Consider the following 19323-nt stretch of genomic DNA (forward strand, 5'->3'; position numbering starts at 1 on the left):
TGAATAAATGCCATTCACTCTTCTGGTACTAGAGCACAAACACGACAAAGTCATAACCATCGCCATTAAGGAGCTCTTAGTACGTACATGGAGTATGTGTACGGGTGTGCGTTGGACCACAGGGCGAGGTTGGCACAGAGAGGGAGTAGAAGACAATGGAAAAAATATATAGTAAGTGTTGAGCAAAATGCTAAGGAAATAGAACAGGGAAGCACATCAAGTCCCCATTCAAGTCTTCAGACTTGACTCTTGAATGGCAATACATGTTTATCACAAAAAAAAAGATGATGGTGGATAAGGAAAGATGAAGGACATTTGTGCTGGGTGACTATTGGCATGTGCCACGACATTATGGCCTTGGGGATAAAAGAGTGAATAAGTCACAAAAATGTCTGCTGTTGTCGGTTTAAATTCTATCATCAACGGAAAGAAACAACTTGCCCAAAGAAAGGGCCGTTTCTGCCTAGGACAGCTTTTGCATGAGCAATCAGTCACCAGTTCTGGTTGACACAGAACATCAATTCCCGAAATGGGCTGCCTGTAGGAAGACCATACCAGAGTTTCTACTTACAATTTATAATTTACTTTAGTACGTAATTATCTGTGTATTGCGAGTGCGGGCTCACATTTGACTAATCCGAGTATTCCACCAAAACTCTTTGGGGACCCCTGCTCTAGAGTTCTCTGCACTCCTCAAAAGAAAAATGATTTGAAATTCACTGCATTGAAAGCCACTAACAACCTCTAAAACACCAGCAACACAGAAATGTTCCATAACAGAAGGGGTGGCTGGGGAAATTACTTTTCTTAAGGGCTTTCGGTTCTCAACCTTCCTAATGCCGCGACCCTTTAATACAGTTCTTCATGTGTGGTGACCCCCAATTTCATTGTTACAAATTGAACATAATTAAAGCATAGTGATTAATCACAAAAACAATATGTAATTATATAAATGTTTTCCGACGGTCTTGGGCGACCCCTGTGAAAGGGTCGTTGGACCCCCAAAGGGGTCGCGACCCACAGGTTGAGAACCGCTGTGTAAACAATGCCAGAGGAGCTACCTACACAGTTAATACAAATTGGAAAAAAAAAAAAAAGTTCTTGGACGCTCTTTGCTGGTTTGGACCGCCACTGCGCACAGCTCTGGTTTTCCTGCCTGTGTGTTCAGACACCGACCGCAGTCCGGTTGTGTTGCTCGGTGCGTCATCCCCAGGATCCAGGATCCGCAGGTACAGGGTCTGGGCGGAGCTGAACAACTTCCCGGCACCTGGCGAACTCGGCCCCGGATAATGCGAGGATGTCTCCGGGGTGGTCGGAGATCCGCAAGGACTTCACCAAAGAGCTAGAGCGCCCCCAAGCGCCAAACAAAGACGGCGCGGGGCCAGCATCACGTGCCCCACGTGTGCAGGACTCGCGCCTGCGCGCTGCTGTCCCACTTTCTCCCCGGCTACCCAGCACACCCCGCCTTCCCGCCGAGAGGTCACTTCCGGCGGACGCGGAGCGTCATCGAACGTAACTTCCGGCCGGTGGCGGTGTGGACGGTGTGGGTCGTGGCTGCGCGTTCTCCGGGTCTCCCCTTCCCCTACGTTCCTCCCTCCCTCCCTCTCCCTCCCGCGGCGGCGCTCGGTCGCCGGTCGCTGACTCCCTGACCCAGCCCTAACCCTCTCCTGACCTCGGGGCTGCCGGATTGGCCTCCTTTGCCCGTTTCCCGGTGCCAGGGCGGGGGCCTTGCGGAGCCGGAGGCACTGCGGTTGAGAGAAAAGAACCAGACGACCCTCGGCTCCCCGTCCGGCTCGCTCGGTCCGCGCCGCCATGGCGATGAGGCAGACTCCGCTCACCTGCTCCGGCCACACGCGGCCCGTGGTGGACCTGGCCTTCAGCGGCATCACGCCGTACGGCTATTTCTTAATCAGCGCGTGCAAAGGTGAGCGGGGCCCCCGATCCGGGTTTCCGGAGGGCTGGGCCCGGGCCGGCCGGGAGCGGAGCCGGCACCCCGGGGCCCGTGGGGAGGTGGGGGCCGCCCCTGGAGCCTAGAGCGGCTCTTCTCCAACGAAGGCGTCTCCTTTTACTTTTATTGCCATTTCTGGAGAAGTGGGACTGTCAATACCTTTCAGAGGTTTGGGAAATGGAGAAAACGGGCCAGACTCAGTCATTCCTTATTTTACAAAGACTCGACCCTCCCATTACCTCCTTGGATGGGATGTTCCCTTGTGCCATTAGCCCCATTTTGCAAACGGACACTGAGATTTAAGTTAGCAAGTTTATCCAGAATGCGACTCGGTTCTAGATTTTGATGCGGATCGGTATTCTCTTACCGAGTTACGAATGCTTCCCAGAGAGCTCAGTTTTTAGGGTAATGAGTTACTTAGTTACCCTGCGTATATACAGTTGTTGAGTGCACGAGACGCAGCTTATTTTTGCACTGTTGTTAATGATTGTATCGTTGTTTTCTATACCAGCTGTAAACCTACCTTCGCCCCGCCCTGTAGTTAACTAGAAGCTAACTTATTTCTGGGCTTTCCTTAGTGACCTCAGTGGGAGAGAATGGGTAGAGAGCAGACGCAGTTTTCCACTTTGTTGTTGAACATGATCATTTTATGTTTGAATCTAAGGTTTAAAATAACCTAAACCTCTAAATCACACATCTTCTTAAATATTTTTTTAGACGGTAAACCTATGCTACGCCAGGGAGACACAGGAGACTGGATTGGAACTTTTTTGGGTCATAAGGGTGCCGTTTGGGGTGCCACGTTGAATAAGGATGCCACCAAAGCAGCCACCGCCGCTGCGGATTTCACAGCGTAAGTATAGCCAAAATGCCCAGTTTCGGAGGTACTCTGCGAGTTGTGTTCCTGAATAATCAAAGTCCAACCTTAGTTATTCATGCAGTTCTCATTCCGCGCCATATAGACCACATGATGTTGGTTCTCACCAAAATTCCACCCTGGTCCTGTCTTTCTCTTTATGATTTTTCCTTAACACCCAGATTTCTTCATCTTGGTTGATTCTACGAGCAGGACTCCTGACTACAGAGCTTCTTGGCTTCTATCACTGCCTTAGTTCCTATCCCTGCCACTACTCTCTTTCTCTCTGTTAATCTTCCATTGCCACGTGTCTTCCTAAGCACACATTTCATCATGTCACTTCTCTTCCCAGTAATCTTCCTGTCTTTCCTCTGCGATTTTAATGGTTCATGACCTTGGATATACATTAGAATAACCCGAGGAACACTTAAAATATTCAGATGCGTGTATCCAAGAAATTCTGATTTGTTCTGGAGATGGGGTGCCCAGCATCTTTTTTTTTTCCTTCCCTGAAGTTGTTCTAGGTGATTCTGATGTGCAGCCTCAGAACCACTGGCCTAAAGGTTAAATTTCAGTTGCTGGCACTTTAAAATCTGGCCTCATCCCAGTTCATCAGCATCATCTGGCACTGCACACCATATGTGCTACAGTCTAGCTATATTATTTGTTGCCAGAATACACCTTACCTATCTTGATCTGTGGCTTTTGTATATGTAGTTAGAGTGGCTTGCAATGACCCACATTCCCCTCTGGGCATGTATCATATTTTACATAATCTTGGTATCTCTAGTTCATAGCTATGTTTGTCACTTAGCAGATACTTAAATATTTAAATTAATGAAGGCAATGTCAAGAGCTATTATGCCTGTAATAGATTTTATTAGACTTAAGAGTCTAGAGAGTAAAAGTGGTCCTGCTTCTTTTTCTTTCTTTTTTTTTTTAATTGATTTTAGAGAGAGGAAGGGAAGGAGAGAGAGAGGGAGAGAGAGATATGAAAAACATCAATCGATTGATTGCCTTCCATAGGCTCCCTGATTGGGATCAAACCCGAAACCTGGGTGTGTGCCCTGACTGAGAATTGGGCCCGTGACCACCTTTTGGTGTACGCGGCGATGCTCCAATCAACTGAGCCACACTGGCCAGGGCTAAATCGTGGAACATAACATTGTCTTTGGAATGAATGTCATTGATTTTGTACCAGAGGTAGGAAATTGGGATTAAATAACTCTAGATTTCAGATATTGGTCAAGTAGATTTTTAAAATGTCATTTCTGAAACTAAGTCTTAGTCTGGTGGTGATAAGTTAATATTTAGTAAAATGGTATCTCAAACTATTTTAAATTAAACATAATTAAGTTTATAAATATAAGAAGATTTTAGACACTACGGACATTAGCATTAAAAGAGACAAGCTTTTGAATTGCAGTTTTGGAAAGATCCATTTTTGTTAACCTCAATTCTGTGTTATCTGGCCCTAACAATATTAATTACTTGAGCAAAATACTTAGTCACCTTCTGCTTGATGGTCTTCAGTATTTTGCTCTGATCTTTAAGAGACCTGTGCAAAAGCTTGTTAGGAAAGATGCCCATCTCTATAAAATCTGTGAAGATCTCAGCTTGTATATTTGGCCAAATTATAATGCCAATCCTCAGGAAAAGAAATAGAGCATTAGATAGATACTACTATTCATGTGATAATTACTCTGAAATGGAGAGAGAAAAGGGCTTGAAAAATGGCACTTGAAATATTTAAGAGAGTCATGAAAAGAGTAGTCAGGATTTTATCTTACTGCCAGAGGAACAGTTTGTTTAGGTCTCAGAGCATTAATAACCAAAATCACACATCTGAAGATATGACTGTGGATAGGTATTGTGCTTTCTTAACATTTCAAGTTTGTGTCTGTATTTACAAGTGGTATTAAAAGCATGAATGCTGATACAAACTTGATTCTGTACTTAAAATTCTGGCTCCATCATTTAATAACTTGGGAACTTTATTTAACCTTTTCTCAGTTCATCATCTATAAAAATGAGAATAGTAATAATGCTTACCTCATAAGTCGATTATGAATATTAAATGAGTTTATATGTCCCTAATATTTAGAGCATTGCCTAAAATCTAATAGTTATATGTAAGTGTTGCTTGTGTAAGGTAACCGTGATAGCTACCAACCCCACTAGACCAAAATCATATGTTATTTTGTAACTCACATGGGTAAAGCCATGAAACCTTTTGGTTTCATGCAGACAAGTTTGAGTAGATACAAATATCAAGAAGAAATACTATTTTTCCCCTCAGTTACAGCTTTCAGGTGCCATGATACAGTGGAAAAGATGTAAGCTGAGTTCATGTGCAGGCCGCACTTTGTGTTTCCAGTTTGATTATGGGATGCTTCTTAAACTTTGGTTTTTGTATCTGTAAAATGGGTGTAAGGCCAAAGTAGTTATGGGAGAATCACTAGTTGTATCCCTGAGGTCTAGTATAGTGTGCTACATAGTGGGTGCTCAATAAATGGTAGCTAAGTCTTACCCTCATTTGTTATGTGTCTGTCTGTGAGGTGTGGGAGTGTGTGCATTCATTGTCTATATTCTCCTCTTAGTGACTTGTCTGGGCTTTGCTATTATGGAACTTGATCCAGCTAAAGAATAGTTCCTTACAATAATAAATACAGTGGCAGAGCTGCCTCAAACTGACTGTCGAACTGCAGTGGGAAGGCCAGGGAAGGTTGGGGGACAGGAGGGAGGGGAGTAAGAGATCAACCGAAGGACTTGTATGCATCCATATAACCATAACTAATGGACATAAGACACTGGGGGGTAAGGGAGTGTGTGCATTCATTGTCTATATTCTCCTCTTAGTGACTTGTCTGGGCTTTGCTATTATGGAACTTGATCCAGCTAAAGAATAGTTCCTTGAACTTACCTGATTAATCATAGTATAGACCATTTTTAGGAAGTTCTTTTCCCCTCCCCTCATTATTATGTTTCTCAGAAAATTCATTAATGTCATGTTTATCCAGAGGTAGATTTTGTTCTTGTTTCTTGTGGAGAAAATATATTCAGCAGGGCAAATCTGTGGGTCATAGAATGTTATCTTGAGGTGATTTGGACAGTCAAGTCAGGTGATGAGTGCACTGTCCCTGAAACACTGTCCTCTATATTTTTTTTAATTCATAAAGCTAATGTTAGCATTACTTGTCATGATCGTTTTAGCACCACCTCTTTCCTCCCGTCAAGAGTCATCTGGACAGAGGGCCAAAAGCAGAGAAAATTCCTGTGCTCTGTTCCATAGATTGTTTGAGTTAGACCTGGGGTTGGGCCCAGGAATCTATACTATAAGTAACCAACGTGTATGATTACTTTTTCTTTCTTGTAGAAGTCAATAGAAAGATTTAATTTTTCTCTGAATAAGGTTCCCAATAAATCAGGTGGTATTATCTTCTTTTTGACTACTTGGTTAACAAGTTAAGATAGGCAGTTTCCTCCCCTCAGATAGTTTGTTTTGCTCGGGCTTTAAAGACCGTAAGTAGCCCCTCTTTTGAGACTTGTGGTAAGTCCATTCACAGAATATGAAAATATTGAATAGATGGTGTTCATTATTATGTGCAAGAAACTAGGGATATAAGAAGTATCAGGACTTTAGGAAGATGATAAGTACTTCATGAGTTGTGCATAAAATCAGCTGATAAAAAAAGGATATTGGTGCTGATGCTTCATTGTCTTGATTTGTGTTCTGCAGCCAGCTAGTTAATACCGGTTTCTTGCCTGGAGATTGAAAAATATATTTAGTTTATTCCAGTTTCTTTTGAGGACTCTAAGTCCTTTTTACAACTTTTACTGTAAATAATGGAAATATTCCAAAGTTAGTGCAAGTGATAAAAACATGCTCTGTCAGACTGTCATCCTCAATTTTAGTAGCTTATAAACGGGAGGAAAAAGGTACATTGCCTCACACCCCCCCTCCACCGCCCTTACTGCTTTGCTCATGTCAGTTCTTTTCACAAGTGAGTGGACATGATTTAAAAAGAATCTTAAGATTTTAAGGAGGTTTTGAAGATTTTGAATATACTTAAAATTAGTATTTCAAAGGCTGTTGCCCAGAGTTTTTTTGAGACTTGGCATCATGTGAATCACTAGGATAGAAATTTCAGATATGGTTGTGTTTTCACGTCTGGCACCTCTGTCATCACAACAGTCTGGAATCCTAATCTTGGTGAAATCTTATCCCTGATTTCTTTGGGATTAAAAGTAAACATGTGCTAAAAATAAAAGCAAAGCAGAATTAAACACATAATCAGTATAATCAGAAAGAAAAGAAAGGAATGATTCCTGGAGATGAGATAAATGGAAGGTTTCATAAAATGATAACATTTGAAATGAGCCCTGAGGATGAGTAGAACTTTGGATAGCTGAGAACAATTTCAATAAAGACATAGGAAGAAAATACATGGCTTGTTTGAGAAATGGTTTATAATCTGGTATGACTAGGTACCAGTAAATAATACAAAATGAAGTTGGGAAAAGTAGGTTTGGGCCAGATTTGAATTGGAAATCAGAGAGATTAGAGCGGGTTTCCTTTGCAAACAGAAATGAATACTTGAGAGTTTAGTACTACTCATAGTTGACTTTATTTCTCTCAGAATATATTTATTTAGCCACTCATGGCTCAATTATGTAATAGGCAAGATTTATATTATATCACTAGAGGCCCAGTGCACAAATTCGTGCACCAGTGTGGTCCCTCGGCCTGGCCTGCAGGATCGGGCTCTCCGACATCCCCCGAGGGGTCCTGGATTTCGAGAGGGCACAGGCCAGGATCGGGGCCGGGGAGGGACGCAAGAGGTTGGCCAGCTGCCAGCAGTAAGCTAACCTACCAGTGGGAGTGTCTGCCCCCTGGTGGTCAGTGCACATCATAGCGAGCGGTTGAGCTGCTTTAGCATATAATTAGCATAGTATGCTTTGATTGGTTGAACGGATGACCAGACACTTAGCATATTAGGCTTGTATTATATAGGATTAGTAATAATTACTGTTAGATGGTCATTCGTGGTTTTTTTTACCTTTATACATACTGTTAATGCTTGTCTACAATACCCTGTTTTTTGTTCATAGTGTATTTCTGCTTGCTCTTTAAGACTATTGACTTCCACTGCTTAGATTTTCCAGACTTTCTGGTGTAGTTAGTAGTGTGTTTTTTCTGTTTCTATAGCCACATATGTTTGTATTTTAATTATATTTGCTTAATGGATCTTTTTCTCCTCAGCTATAGCTCTTCTAAGGCAAGAACTTTCTTTGGGATTTCTTTTCACCCTGTGCCCTAGCACTAAGTCTAGAATGACATAAAATATAAAACTGGATATATTTATTGGGTATTTATTGAGTAAATGAAGGAAAGATATCCCTTTCTTTCTTCTCTACTGTTTACTTTCCACTTTATTCCTGAAAATAAATGTCAGTTACATTAAAATGGAAACCTTTATTGAGCATAACTGTTCACTTTTAAAAGTTCTCTTCCCTAGCCCTAACCGGTTTGGCTCAGTGGATAGAGCGTCGACCTGCGGACCAAGGGTCCCAGGTTCGATTCCGGTCAAGGGCATGTACCTTGGTTGCGGGCACATACCCAGTGGGGAGTGTGCAGGAGGCAGCTGATCCATGTTTCTCTCTCACCAATGTTTCTAGCTCTCTGTCCCTCTCCCTTCCTCTCTGTAAGAAATCAATAAAATATATTTTAAAAATAAATAAATAAATGTTCTCTCTTCTCCATATGCAAAGTTTAAGCATTTTTATTTGGGGGGAATCCCGTACAGCGTATTTGTAAAGTATTATATAACTATTACCTCCTGACATACACAGACATAATATATCTTTATAGACACAACCACATATGTTTTTGGTTGGGATGGGTCAGGGAAACATACAGTTGAGATTAATAATCCTGAATGTTAGTATTACATAGAGCAAAGGCTGGTACTTTGGGAGGAAGTTAATTGGACTTGAATTTGAGAATTTAAGAGTCAACTTGGAGGAAGAGGTAGGGAAAATATTTTCTATTGTGTTGACTTAAAATTTTACGTAACTTGTATCAGGGTTGTTTATTCTCCGGTACATTTTTAAAGGATTTCTTATTGTCAGTTTTTGTTTTGCATATACATGAGAGTAGAGAATAGAGGAAAAATTGGAAAGTTGAAACTAAAAATTGGTTAAAATGTTTTGCAGTCTTGCTAAAATATGGCTATAGGCTAAAATAAAAGTAAGAATGTGTTGGTTCATGGATCTCATTTACTTAAATTCATAGATATTGTTTACTGTCAGAATTAGATTGGTTATATTGCTTTTACAGAGAAATTTCTTTTCCCTTAGACTCATTTAAATATGTTATCAAATGAACTATAGCAATGGTGGAATAGTAGAAATAATGGAGATTTATAGTGTATTTATGTAACATTTCAAATATCTAAATTATTTGGCAATTTATTATATTTATTTTTAATTTTACTTTCCATTTTTAGCAAAGTGTGGGATGCTGTCTCAGGAGATGAATTGATGACCCTGGCTCATAAACACATTGTCAAGTCTGTGGATTTTACACAGGTATTAGAAAATGGAGTTTTTTTAAGGAGTTAAATTTCTATTTATATATTTGGTTTGTATTTGGTTTTGGGGGGGAGTATTTTGTGTATATCGGCATATATTTTATATATTTTATTTGATTGTAGGTTAAGCTATACAAATTAATTCCTTTTTTATGATATGAGGCTTTTAAAATTCCCTGACACTCTTTTATCAATCCTGCATCAATAGCAGCAGACATCTAAAATACGCAGATAATGTTTCCCAATTACTTGCAGAAGGGAAAGGATAAATTTGAGATCATCGAAGAACTGCTACTCAGGAGGGTGGGGAGCAGGATCAGGCCAGATTGGGCAAATTTATGTGATAGGTGGTGTAGCACGTTTGGACTATGAAGTTTAAAGGGCTTTGGCATTATGAAAAAGATAAATGCTCTACAGTATTTTCTCAGAAGTATTTGGCCTGTGTTGCATCTCTTTTTGACATCTGTGAGTTTTGCTTGGATTTTATTTGGTGTTGAAAAAGTTTCAAAGAGATACAACCATTAAAAAGGTTAATCTAGTAACATATTACTTGTTTGTGTTTCCAGGATAGTAATTACTTGTTAACCGCGGGACAAGATAAACTCTTACGCATATATGACTTGAACAAACCTGAAGCAGGTAAGCATAATTTATATGTGTTTATGGTTTTATTTCCTTTTAATTTAAATGACTTTTCCTGAGTAATTCATGTTCATGTTCAGTACTCAGATGTGGGAAAAAATGAAAACAATCCATTATCCATTAATCACTGTTAATATCTTTAGTTTTTGGTTCATAGTCTTCCAGTCCTTTTTTCTGTACAGCTATATTTTTAAATATTGACTTACTGTGTAATGCATACTCAACTGTAAACCTACTTTTGCCCCACCCTGTATTCTTGGGAATACTGCATTTTTTTGTTGTTAGCCTTTTCTCTTCCAGCCTCTATATTCCTTAACCCTCGTATTTTTTTTATTCCTGTTACTACTGACTGGCTTGGATGAGGAGTCCATGATTAGTGATAGTACCAGAATATGTTTAGGTTGTCTTGTTCCTTGGTCCATATTCTTATTAAATTGTGCCACATTAGTTATTCTTTTATGCAGGGCTAGTGCTCACTGCAGCTTGCCTCCACTGGCTGCCCCGCCCTCCTGCTGATGGGTCACTAATTTGCATATTACCCTATTATAAGTATAGATAACACTTTTGAAAGCAGAAAAATAGCCTGGAGGGTGTGTTGTATTTACTTTTGCTACAAGAATCATAGTTCTTGGATTCCTTGTCATGCAGAAAAATTTTTTGTTCCAATATAGAAAAATTAATTGGATTCTAAGTCGACGGCAAGTTTGAATTGTGCTGGGCTTTATAAAGTTGCAGTCTAATTTAAAATACGTTTTTTTCTTTCCTTTTTACATATTGAATTGTTCCAATGCTGAGTTTTAGAGATTAAATGTTAACAAATGTATTTTAAATTGTTTCACCTTAAGAACCTAAGGAAATCAGTGGTCATACCTCTGGAATTAAAAAGGCTCTATGGTGCAGTGAGGATAAACAGATTCTTTCAGCTGATGATAAAACTGTTCGGTGAGTAATTTTTCTTGAATAATTTTAAATTTGAAAAGTATTTGACCTTTCCCTGGCTGGGTAGCTCCGTAGAGTGTCGTCTTGATATGCCAAGGTTTTGGGTTTGATCCCTGGTTAGGGCACATACAAGAATCAACCAATGAATGCATAGCTAAGTGGAACAACAAATCAGTGTTGTCTCCCTCCCTCCATCCCGTTCTCTAAAATCCATAAATAAAAATTTTAAAAAAGGAGAAAAATATTTGACCGTAGAACTTAATATTTAAAATATTTTTTATAACTATTATGTAGGAAGAATTATCTCTGAACATTAAAACTTCCACAGTGTATAGGTCTCATTCTTCTGGAGCTCTCCATTTACTATTATAAACAGCAGAATTCACAAGACACTTAACTAAAACTACACATTTATAGGCAGGTTCTTTTAACCTGGGTCAGAGACAGGCTGGCTATACGGGGTCTGTGAAACCCCTGAAATTCTATACACAATTCTTTGTGCTGACACCTGATGTAGTTTTCTGTGGAAAGTAAGAGCCATTATTAAAGTCACAAAAATGTAAGAACCATTATTTAGAGCACCACTGAAGTTAATTAGATTGGGACCTATGTATCTTAACTGCATGGTTTTGCTAAATTGTTTGGGAAATGTGTTTAAATATGAAAGTTGGCTTTACCAACAGACTGCCAAATAATTTGATCTATTATTGGAACCAAAACTTCTCTGTGTATCATCTATAATTTATGAGTTGGAATGGAGGTTGTTTTACAGTTGTGATTATTGGTTAATCTTCAGGTGTAATTAGGATTTAAACTTTTTTCTTAAATAAGTAAATCACATTTTCCTTTCTTTCTTGCAGCCTTTGGGATCACGCCACTATGACAGAAGTGAAATCTCTAAGTTTTAATATGTCTGTTAGCAGTATGGAATATATTCCTGAGGGAGAGATCTTGGTAATAACTTATGGACGATCTATTGCTTTTCATAGTGCAGTAAGGTATGTCCAAGAAATACCTTCATTTTCTTTTTTACTAACAAAGGACAACCTAGAGTACTTAAATATTAGAAGGTATATATGAAAAGGTTAACTTATTAAAAGGCAAATTTTGGCCTATACTATAAACAGTGATTGCAACCCTTTTCCTCTTGTGGCACACATAATCTAATAACTAAAATTCTGTGGCACACCAAAAATATGTATTTTTACCAATCAGACAAAAAAAAAAGGTATACGTTTGATTCATTTACACTGGACAGCTATTGTGTTGGCTGCTGTCTTTTTTTTCTTTTTATTTGTTTGTTTGTTTTGTTTGTTTTTTCTTAACAATCTAAGGCAGTGGTTCTCATCCTCCGGAATGAGGCCCAGAAATCAGGATTTTAAAAAGATTCCCAGTTGATTATAATGTGCAACCAAGGTTGAGAACCACTGATCTAAGGGAAAAGAGGTCAGTGACCTTGGCTAAATAGTCAGGTACTGTATGTTTTTAAACTTCTGTGGCATAGAAAGTTGAAAACTGCTGCTATATAATATGGAGGGAAATGTTTCCATACCATTAATAATGTATTTTTAAAGAATATGGTATACTTTAATCAAAGAAGTTAGTCAAATTAAAGGATAACTGGGCTGGTGCTATACTTAATGTTGTTCATTATTATATAAAACCACTATGATCTTGATTCTCCTATTTTTCACTTTAAAATTTTGGAAAAATAGTGACCCCCCCCCCCCATTTCCAAGTATATGTAGATCTAATGATTTTTTTTTAACAGACTTAATTGTTGTGACTGTAAATATAGTAAATGTTCTTGTTGAAAATTTGGAAAATACGATTTTAAAAAATTTACCCATAGATTCTAGAATGTTAATGGTAGCTGTATTTTTATATATGTATATTTGTGGGGTCCTTTTCTCCCCCCCACCCCCCACTTTGCTGGAACCCTAATGAGTGTGATTTTTATTTTTTATTTTAAAATATTCTTAGCCATTAGAAATTCTTGGAAAACCTTTTTACTAGGTATATTGCATTGTAGGTTGTACTAAATTATGTGTCATTTTCCGTACTTGAAACTGCAGTGACTATTATGGTGCATCTGAGTGTTTCCTTACAATAGAATTCTATAAGTAGAGTACAAAGAGTAGGAATTTAAAGTTTTTAGTATACATGTTATTTAATTGATTTCCATAAAGATTTTACTACATTATACTCTGATCAGCAGTCCTAAACTTTGTCAAAAGGACCACTTGCAAAGCTAAGCTTCACTGAATGACAGAAGGAAAGAGAAGGTAGTGAAAATGGAAGAGAGCAATTAAGAATATAAAGGAGTTCAATAACACAGTGAATTGATAAAAATAGAGTGCTATTGCCCAGAGCCATTAAATTGCACAACTATGTTAATTAGTCACTTCTGGATTTGGGCTAAATGTAGTCCTGCTATAGACTATTGCCTAGTTGCATGTTGGTGGCAGAGGTTTTGCTGGCCTATTGAATATTCTAACATTTGAACCAGAAAGTTCTATTCAGTGATACCATCTACATCATGACTAACTTTACTTTTCATGCTTTGAAGTGTCATCGTGGAATAGGATGGTAGCATTTAGGAGCTGGAATGCACTGATGTTTTCTATTGGAGGCCTTTCAGGAATTTTAAGGTTGAACTGGAAAAGAGCCAATGTTGAAACTCATTTATATTCAGGCAAAGCTGTTTTATGCATTGATTTTTATTATATAGCTATAGCCTCAAGTTTAGTTATTCTTTTATTGCCTGATAATAAAAACTGAGCCAATTTTAGCAGTTTTATATTTTACTAGGGGCCCAGTGCACGAATTCGTGCACCTTGAAAGGAACTGTGGGCCGCAAGGCTGCGGTAGGCACAGGGGCAGGTCTCGGCCCATCCTCTGCGCCTCTGCCCAGCCCCTCCTATTGTGCCCCCAGTCCACTGTCTGCTGGCAGCCCCACTCCTGCCATTGCTGCTCCCATGTGCTGACAGCGCCAGCCCTGCTTGCACCACTGACGGCACAGAGGAATTGGGGCCGGCGCCAGTAGTGGTGAGAGTGGAGCCGGTGCCGTCAGCTGGTGCGAGCTACGGTTGCTACCCCGATCGCCCCTCAGGAGCAGGGGGAGGTAGAGAGCCCTCAGGGGCAATCGGGGCTGGCAGCAGCACCTGCTGATGGTGCTGAGCAATTGGGACCAGCACCGGGCAGCGGGTGCGAGCGCCTGGCGGGACCACGGCGCGTGGGAGCAAAGAATTTTCAGTAACCACCAGAGGCTCGCCCTGATGACAGCGACCAGCTCCCTGCCTTGGTCTGGCACCCCCACTCACCTGTTCCACCATCCCACCGCGGTCTACGCCCGCCATGTTCCGCACATGCCCCCTGGTGGTCAGCGCATGTCATAGCAACCGGTTCAGTTGTTCCACCGTTCAGTCTATTTGCATATTAGCCTTTTATTATATAGGAGGATGGGATTGTAGGTTTATCCTGTTACTGAAGCTTTATAAATTCTCAGCAGTTAAGAATACGTAATGTATACATAACCCATTAATGTAATTACCTACTGTAAAAAACTTTTTCTGTTACAAAGATAATGTATGTTTGTCATGGGAAAATAAAAAAATACAGAATTCATTTTTTTCAAAGCAAAAAATTCCAGTACATTAGACATACTGTTTTAATAGCCAGCACACATTTCCAGGAATGCATAAAATGTGGATATTCCTCTACTGAAATGTCTTTGTATTCTGGGACGAACTCCCCTTGGGCATAGTAACCTTCTGAACTTTTTGCTAATATTATTTAGAGGTTTTTTTGTTTGCTTTTAGCATCACTGTATTTGACTAAATGAATATTTACTTGTTCCTTGGGTTTCAGAATTTAGGGCCAGTTAAATGTAACTAATTATTTCCTTGTATGACTTATGCAATACTCAAAATTTATAAGTCTTTATTATTTCAATTTTCCCCCAGTTTGGAGCTAATTAAATCCTTTGAAACTCCTGCAACCATCAATTCTGCATCTCTTCATCCTGAAAAAGAATTTCTTGTTGCAGGTGGTGAAGACTTTAAACTTTATAAGTATGATTATAATAGTGGCGAAGAATTAGGTGAGTTGTCCTCTTTTTACTCCCATAAAAAGATGTAGTTACCTTTATCAAATTTTAGGTTTCATTGATGAACAACGCAGCAAATTTTTTCAGCTAACCAAAGCTTGTGGCTTCCAAGTAAAAAAGTAAAGGATTGTTAATTCATTGTGGGTAGAAGTGCTTGTAGAACTGTAAATAAAGTATGCTGAACTCTACCTTTTCCTTTTAAGTTCACCATTCTCTGACATTGTATACAATAGTACAGTATATTTATTGAAAGGGGGCAATCTTATGTCAAAGTTGTATTAAACAGATGCAAGGAGAGTTCTTCCTGAGGTATAATGTATGTATGTGGCTCCATCTACCTAGCTCTGCCTCTCTTTACCAACATAGGAATCCCTAAGGCTCTATAGTGAATAGTGGGGGCCGGGGGAGGGGGAGACAACTATAGCTCATTATTGGGAAATCTTAGGAATCTGAATTGGAAGGAGGGGTACTTTGGTATTTATTTATTTTTGGAGTCTTTACTTTGCTTCCATTTTCATAATACTCCTTAATAAAGAAAAGGGAAAGACATGTAGGATTAGTTTGAAGTTAATGCTCATCCTAACTTTACATTTATCTGACGGACTAGGTATTTTATAGTATGGTTCTCAAAATCTACTTTAGCCATCCCAAATAGTTTTAGTTTTTATACTTTTTTTTTTTGTCTGTAAGTTGCCACTTTGTTTCTAGCTATCCTGCTTTACCACCCAGTGAACTAAGCTTGGTTGTATGATACACAAAGAACAAAAGACAATTTTACGTTTTGTTTCTTTGGGAAAGCTGATAAATTTGGGTTGGATAAGTGGAACCTTGGCAGATGGACCATATAGAATCTACTTTAATTTCTTAGGGTTCACCCTTTATTACTTGAATATAAGTGACTTTTAAGTAAGAGTTTTTTATTTTTATTGTCACTTTTCAAAGTTTTAGAATGTTTTGGCCACATGTATTATTCTCTTTCAGAAAAGAAAAATTATTTGCCTGATATTTGAGATCATCTATATTATAAAAGGCCAGTGGCCGTAACTCCATAATGACCAAATGACCGGTCACCAGGAGGTGCATTGATGGGTCTCACAGTGTGACGGGTCTGGGGTCCTGTGCGATTTCGCCCACTGGGCCTCTAGTAGTGAATAACAAACAGATCTTGGGCCCAGCCATTCTCATTCCAAACCTCTTATTCTTTTCATTCTCATGATAAAATTTTTACTCTTGATAAATCCTCTCATGATACTCTCTGATAGGACAGAGATGGGGGAAGATGGTGCTTGAGAGTCCTTGAGCTAAGTGGATATGGAGACATTCGGAACATTGGTCTAGCAAAGAGCTTTGAAAACTAATAAGGTGATGAGGCATTGGAAAGTAAATGAGAAAAGTTCATAAGTAAGGATATGACTTAAACAGATCACCACCACTACTAATATGTACATTTTCTCATTAAATTTTATAGATTAAAATATGTAAGGATCTGCCAAGACCGGTTTGGCTCAGTGGATAGAGCGTCGGCCTGCGGACTGAAAGGTCCCAGGTTCGATTCCGGTCAGGGGCATGTACCTGGGTTGCGGGCACATCCCCAGTGGGGAGTGTGCAGGAGGCAGCTGATCGATGTTTCTCTTTCATCGATGTTTCTAACTCTCTATCTCTCTCCCTTCCTCTCTGTAAAAAATCAATAAAATATATTTTAAAAAAAAATATGTAAGGATCAGTATTGATCCTGTATTTCAGTGTTCTGTGACAGAAGGACTAGTGGACTCTACATAGTCTGGTAGGAAATTAAGACAAAGTGTGAGTGTGTCAAAGAGCTCCATCTAGTGGCTCTCTGTAGTCATAATTAAGAATTGGTTCTCTGGTAAAGAGGCAGTGAGTTTAGGATATGGGATTGAATTGATAGACTTTAGATTTACTTTCTGTAAAATTTAGGGAGGTTTTCATTTACTCCCTTTCTTCATCTCTATTGGGACACAAAGCCTTATTTTTATTTTAGAGGGAGAGACCATCTGAAACTAGAATGTGTGCTAGAATTGGAAAGGGATAATCTTACGGATAAATGGTAGAAATGATAAACCATTTGGTAATGAGAATCGTTTTTAATTAAGTATAGTTCTTTGTATTTCTTATGAATTTCATATCTTCCCAATAATTTAGACAGTATTTTCTTAAGTATCAATACCTAACCTATATTTATTAAATTATCTAATAGCCCTTCTCCTCTTTCAGAATCCTACAAGGGACACTTTGGTCCTATTCACTGCGTGAGATTTAGTCCTGATGGAGAACTCTATGCCAGTGGTTCTGAAGATGGAACTTTGAGACTATGGCAAACTGTAGTAGGAAAAACATATGGCCTTTGGAAATGTGTGCTTCCTGGTAAGAACTTGTATTCAGTGCTATCACATTAAACTTTATGATTTTGTGTCATTTTTAATCATTTTATTTCAATGTTTCTGTGTTTTATAGATTTTAAAGTATATAACATGGTTTAAGCAAAGAGAAGCCTGTGATTATAAATTGACTACTGTGTTCTCTTGTTTGTTTAAATTTTTTTGTTGTATATTCTATTTCTGAATTTGTACACTGGGTAATTTGGTGAATGGAATCGACCTAATTCAAAATTTGTTAGAGAGCAATATAAGAAGTTTGTAAGTAACTATATTTAATCTCTGAGTGGCATTACTCCCTGTTCCTTACTAATAAAGTAGACATGTTTTTTAATCAAAATACTTAGTTTTTGGTCCCAACATAATTTTTGAGGGAAGACATACTATTACAATTACTAAGGAATTTGTTGTTCCTATTATGTTTTGTATCTCATTGTTTGGAATAGTCTTGGCTTACTCTTCCTGCATATTAGATACTTTCTATTACTGGTAATATTGTAATTCACATCATCATTATTGCTTTTCTTTTATAGAAGAAGACAGTGGTGAGCTGGCAAAGCCAAAGATCAGTTTTCCAGAGACAACGGAAGAGGAGCTAGGTAAATACTAATGAATTAACTTGAAGTGTTTATGTGAGTTTTACTTAGGGACAAAAGGAAATTTATGAAATATGAACATATTGAAATATGTATCTAGTATACACATTTATAAAACAAATATTTAAATACATACTAGTACATCCCTAGTAGGCACAGGGATGTACTATGGAGACACTGATGTGGTTACTTTTATTGAACTTAAAAGTTGAACTCAGGAGGCAGATGCTAAGATAAATAAGTAAATTGTTACAGTTGTAATTGTATTTAACATTGATTAAGTGCTTATTAAATACTAAGTGTTCTTTACCAAATCTAGAATTGCAAATTGTATATGCCCTTATTATATCATATTCTGTGGAGTTCAAATAAATAAAGGAGTTAGATCTTTCAGAGATATGACACACTCATTGACAATTTAGCTGAGGAGAGGGGCCCCTTAGAGGTAAAGTTATGGAGTAAAAGAGTTAAGGGGAAAACACATGAATTCTTCCTCATTGCTTTATCAATGGCATGAGTTTAGTCATTAATGGCATATGCATTTTCTCTCTTTTGCTTCCCTTCACCAGAACACTAAAAGAAACTTTGTAACTCCTTCATTGCACAGAAATGTAGATTTGCTTCTTTTCTTTATAAAGTTAACTAATGTGATTGTTTTGTTTTGTTTTGTAATTGTAGAAGAAATTGCTTCAGAGAATTCAGATTCCATCTATAGTTCAACTCCTGAAGTGAAGGCCTGAGTATCATGCATATGCCTCAAACAGTATACAACTACAGACTAAGACAAGCAGAGAAAAGCATCAGCCTTCCAGAGTTGGTCTCTACGTCAGACAAACATGGAGCAGTAAATTATGAGGAATATGAATTAGCTCCAGTGTGGAACTAACAAACTTGGTGTCACCTGTAAGTGAACATGCAAGAGTATCAGGTGAAGGCAGGTGGCGTTATGCTCTTGTAATTCGATGGCCTGTTGTCTTTTCAATGAATATGTACAAGCCAACGTCCAATTTCTCTTATTACAGTTAGATTTATTGTAGCTGTTTATGTTATTACGGAGAAGAAAAATATATTGGCCTATTTTTCTGACTTTTCCCTAAAGCAGGAAGCCTTTTCTTTTTGTCTTTCATTGTAAAGAAGAGGGGGAATTCATGATAAAGTAACTGGCTTGATTTCTCATTCATTGTACACTGCTTCTGAACATCTAATTGTTTTTAGTTGTCTAAATAAAATGCCTCTAAAACAAAA

At 38.6% G+C, this 19323-nt stretch overlaps 1 protein-coding gene across 1 annotated transcript; it reads left to right on the forward strand.

The window, feature by feature from the left end:
* The first annotated feature begins 1484 nt into the window (after positions 1-1484).
* Positions 1485-19323, forward strand: STRAP (serine/threonine kinase receptor associated protein). The gene is made up of 10 exons (XM_006084291.2): positions 1485-1924; positions 2666-2801; positions 9314-9395; positions 9964-10036; positions 10885-10981; positions 11839-11976; positions 14944-15080; positions 17322-17471; positions 18016-18081; positions 18757-19323. The coding sequence occupies exons 1-10, from the start codon at positions 1813-1815 to the stop codon at positions 18816-18818; spliced, it is 1053 nt and encodes a 350-aa protein (XP_006084353.1). The 5' UTR covers positions 1485-1812; the 3' UTR covers positions 18819-19323.

Source organism: Myotis lucifugus, unplaced genomic scaffold (genome assembly GCF_000147115.1).
Source record: "Myotis lucifugus unplaced genomic scaffold, Myoluc2.0 scaffold_10, whole genome shotgun sequence".
In the NCBI taxonomy this organism is placed as follows: domain Eukaryota; kingdom Metazoa; phylum Chordata; class Mammalia; order Chiroptera; family Vespertilionidae; genus Myotis; species Myotis lucifugus.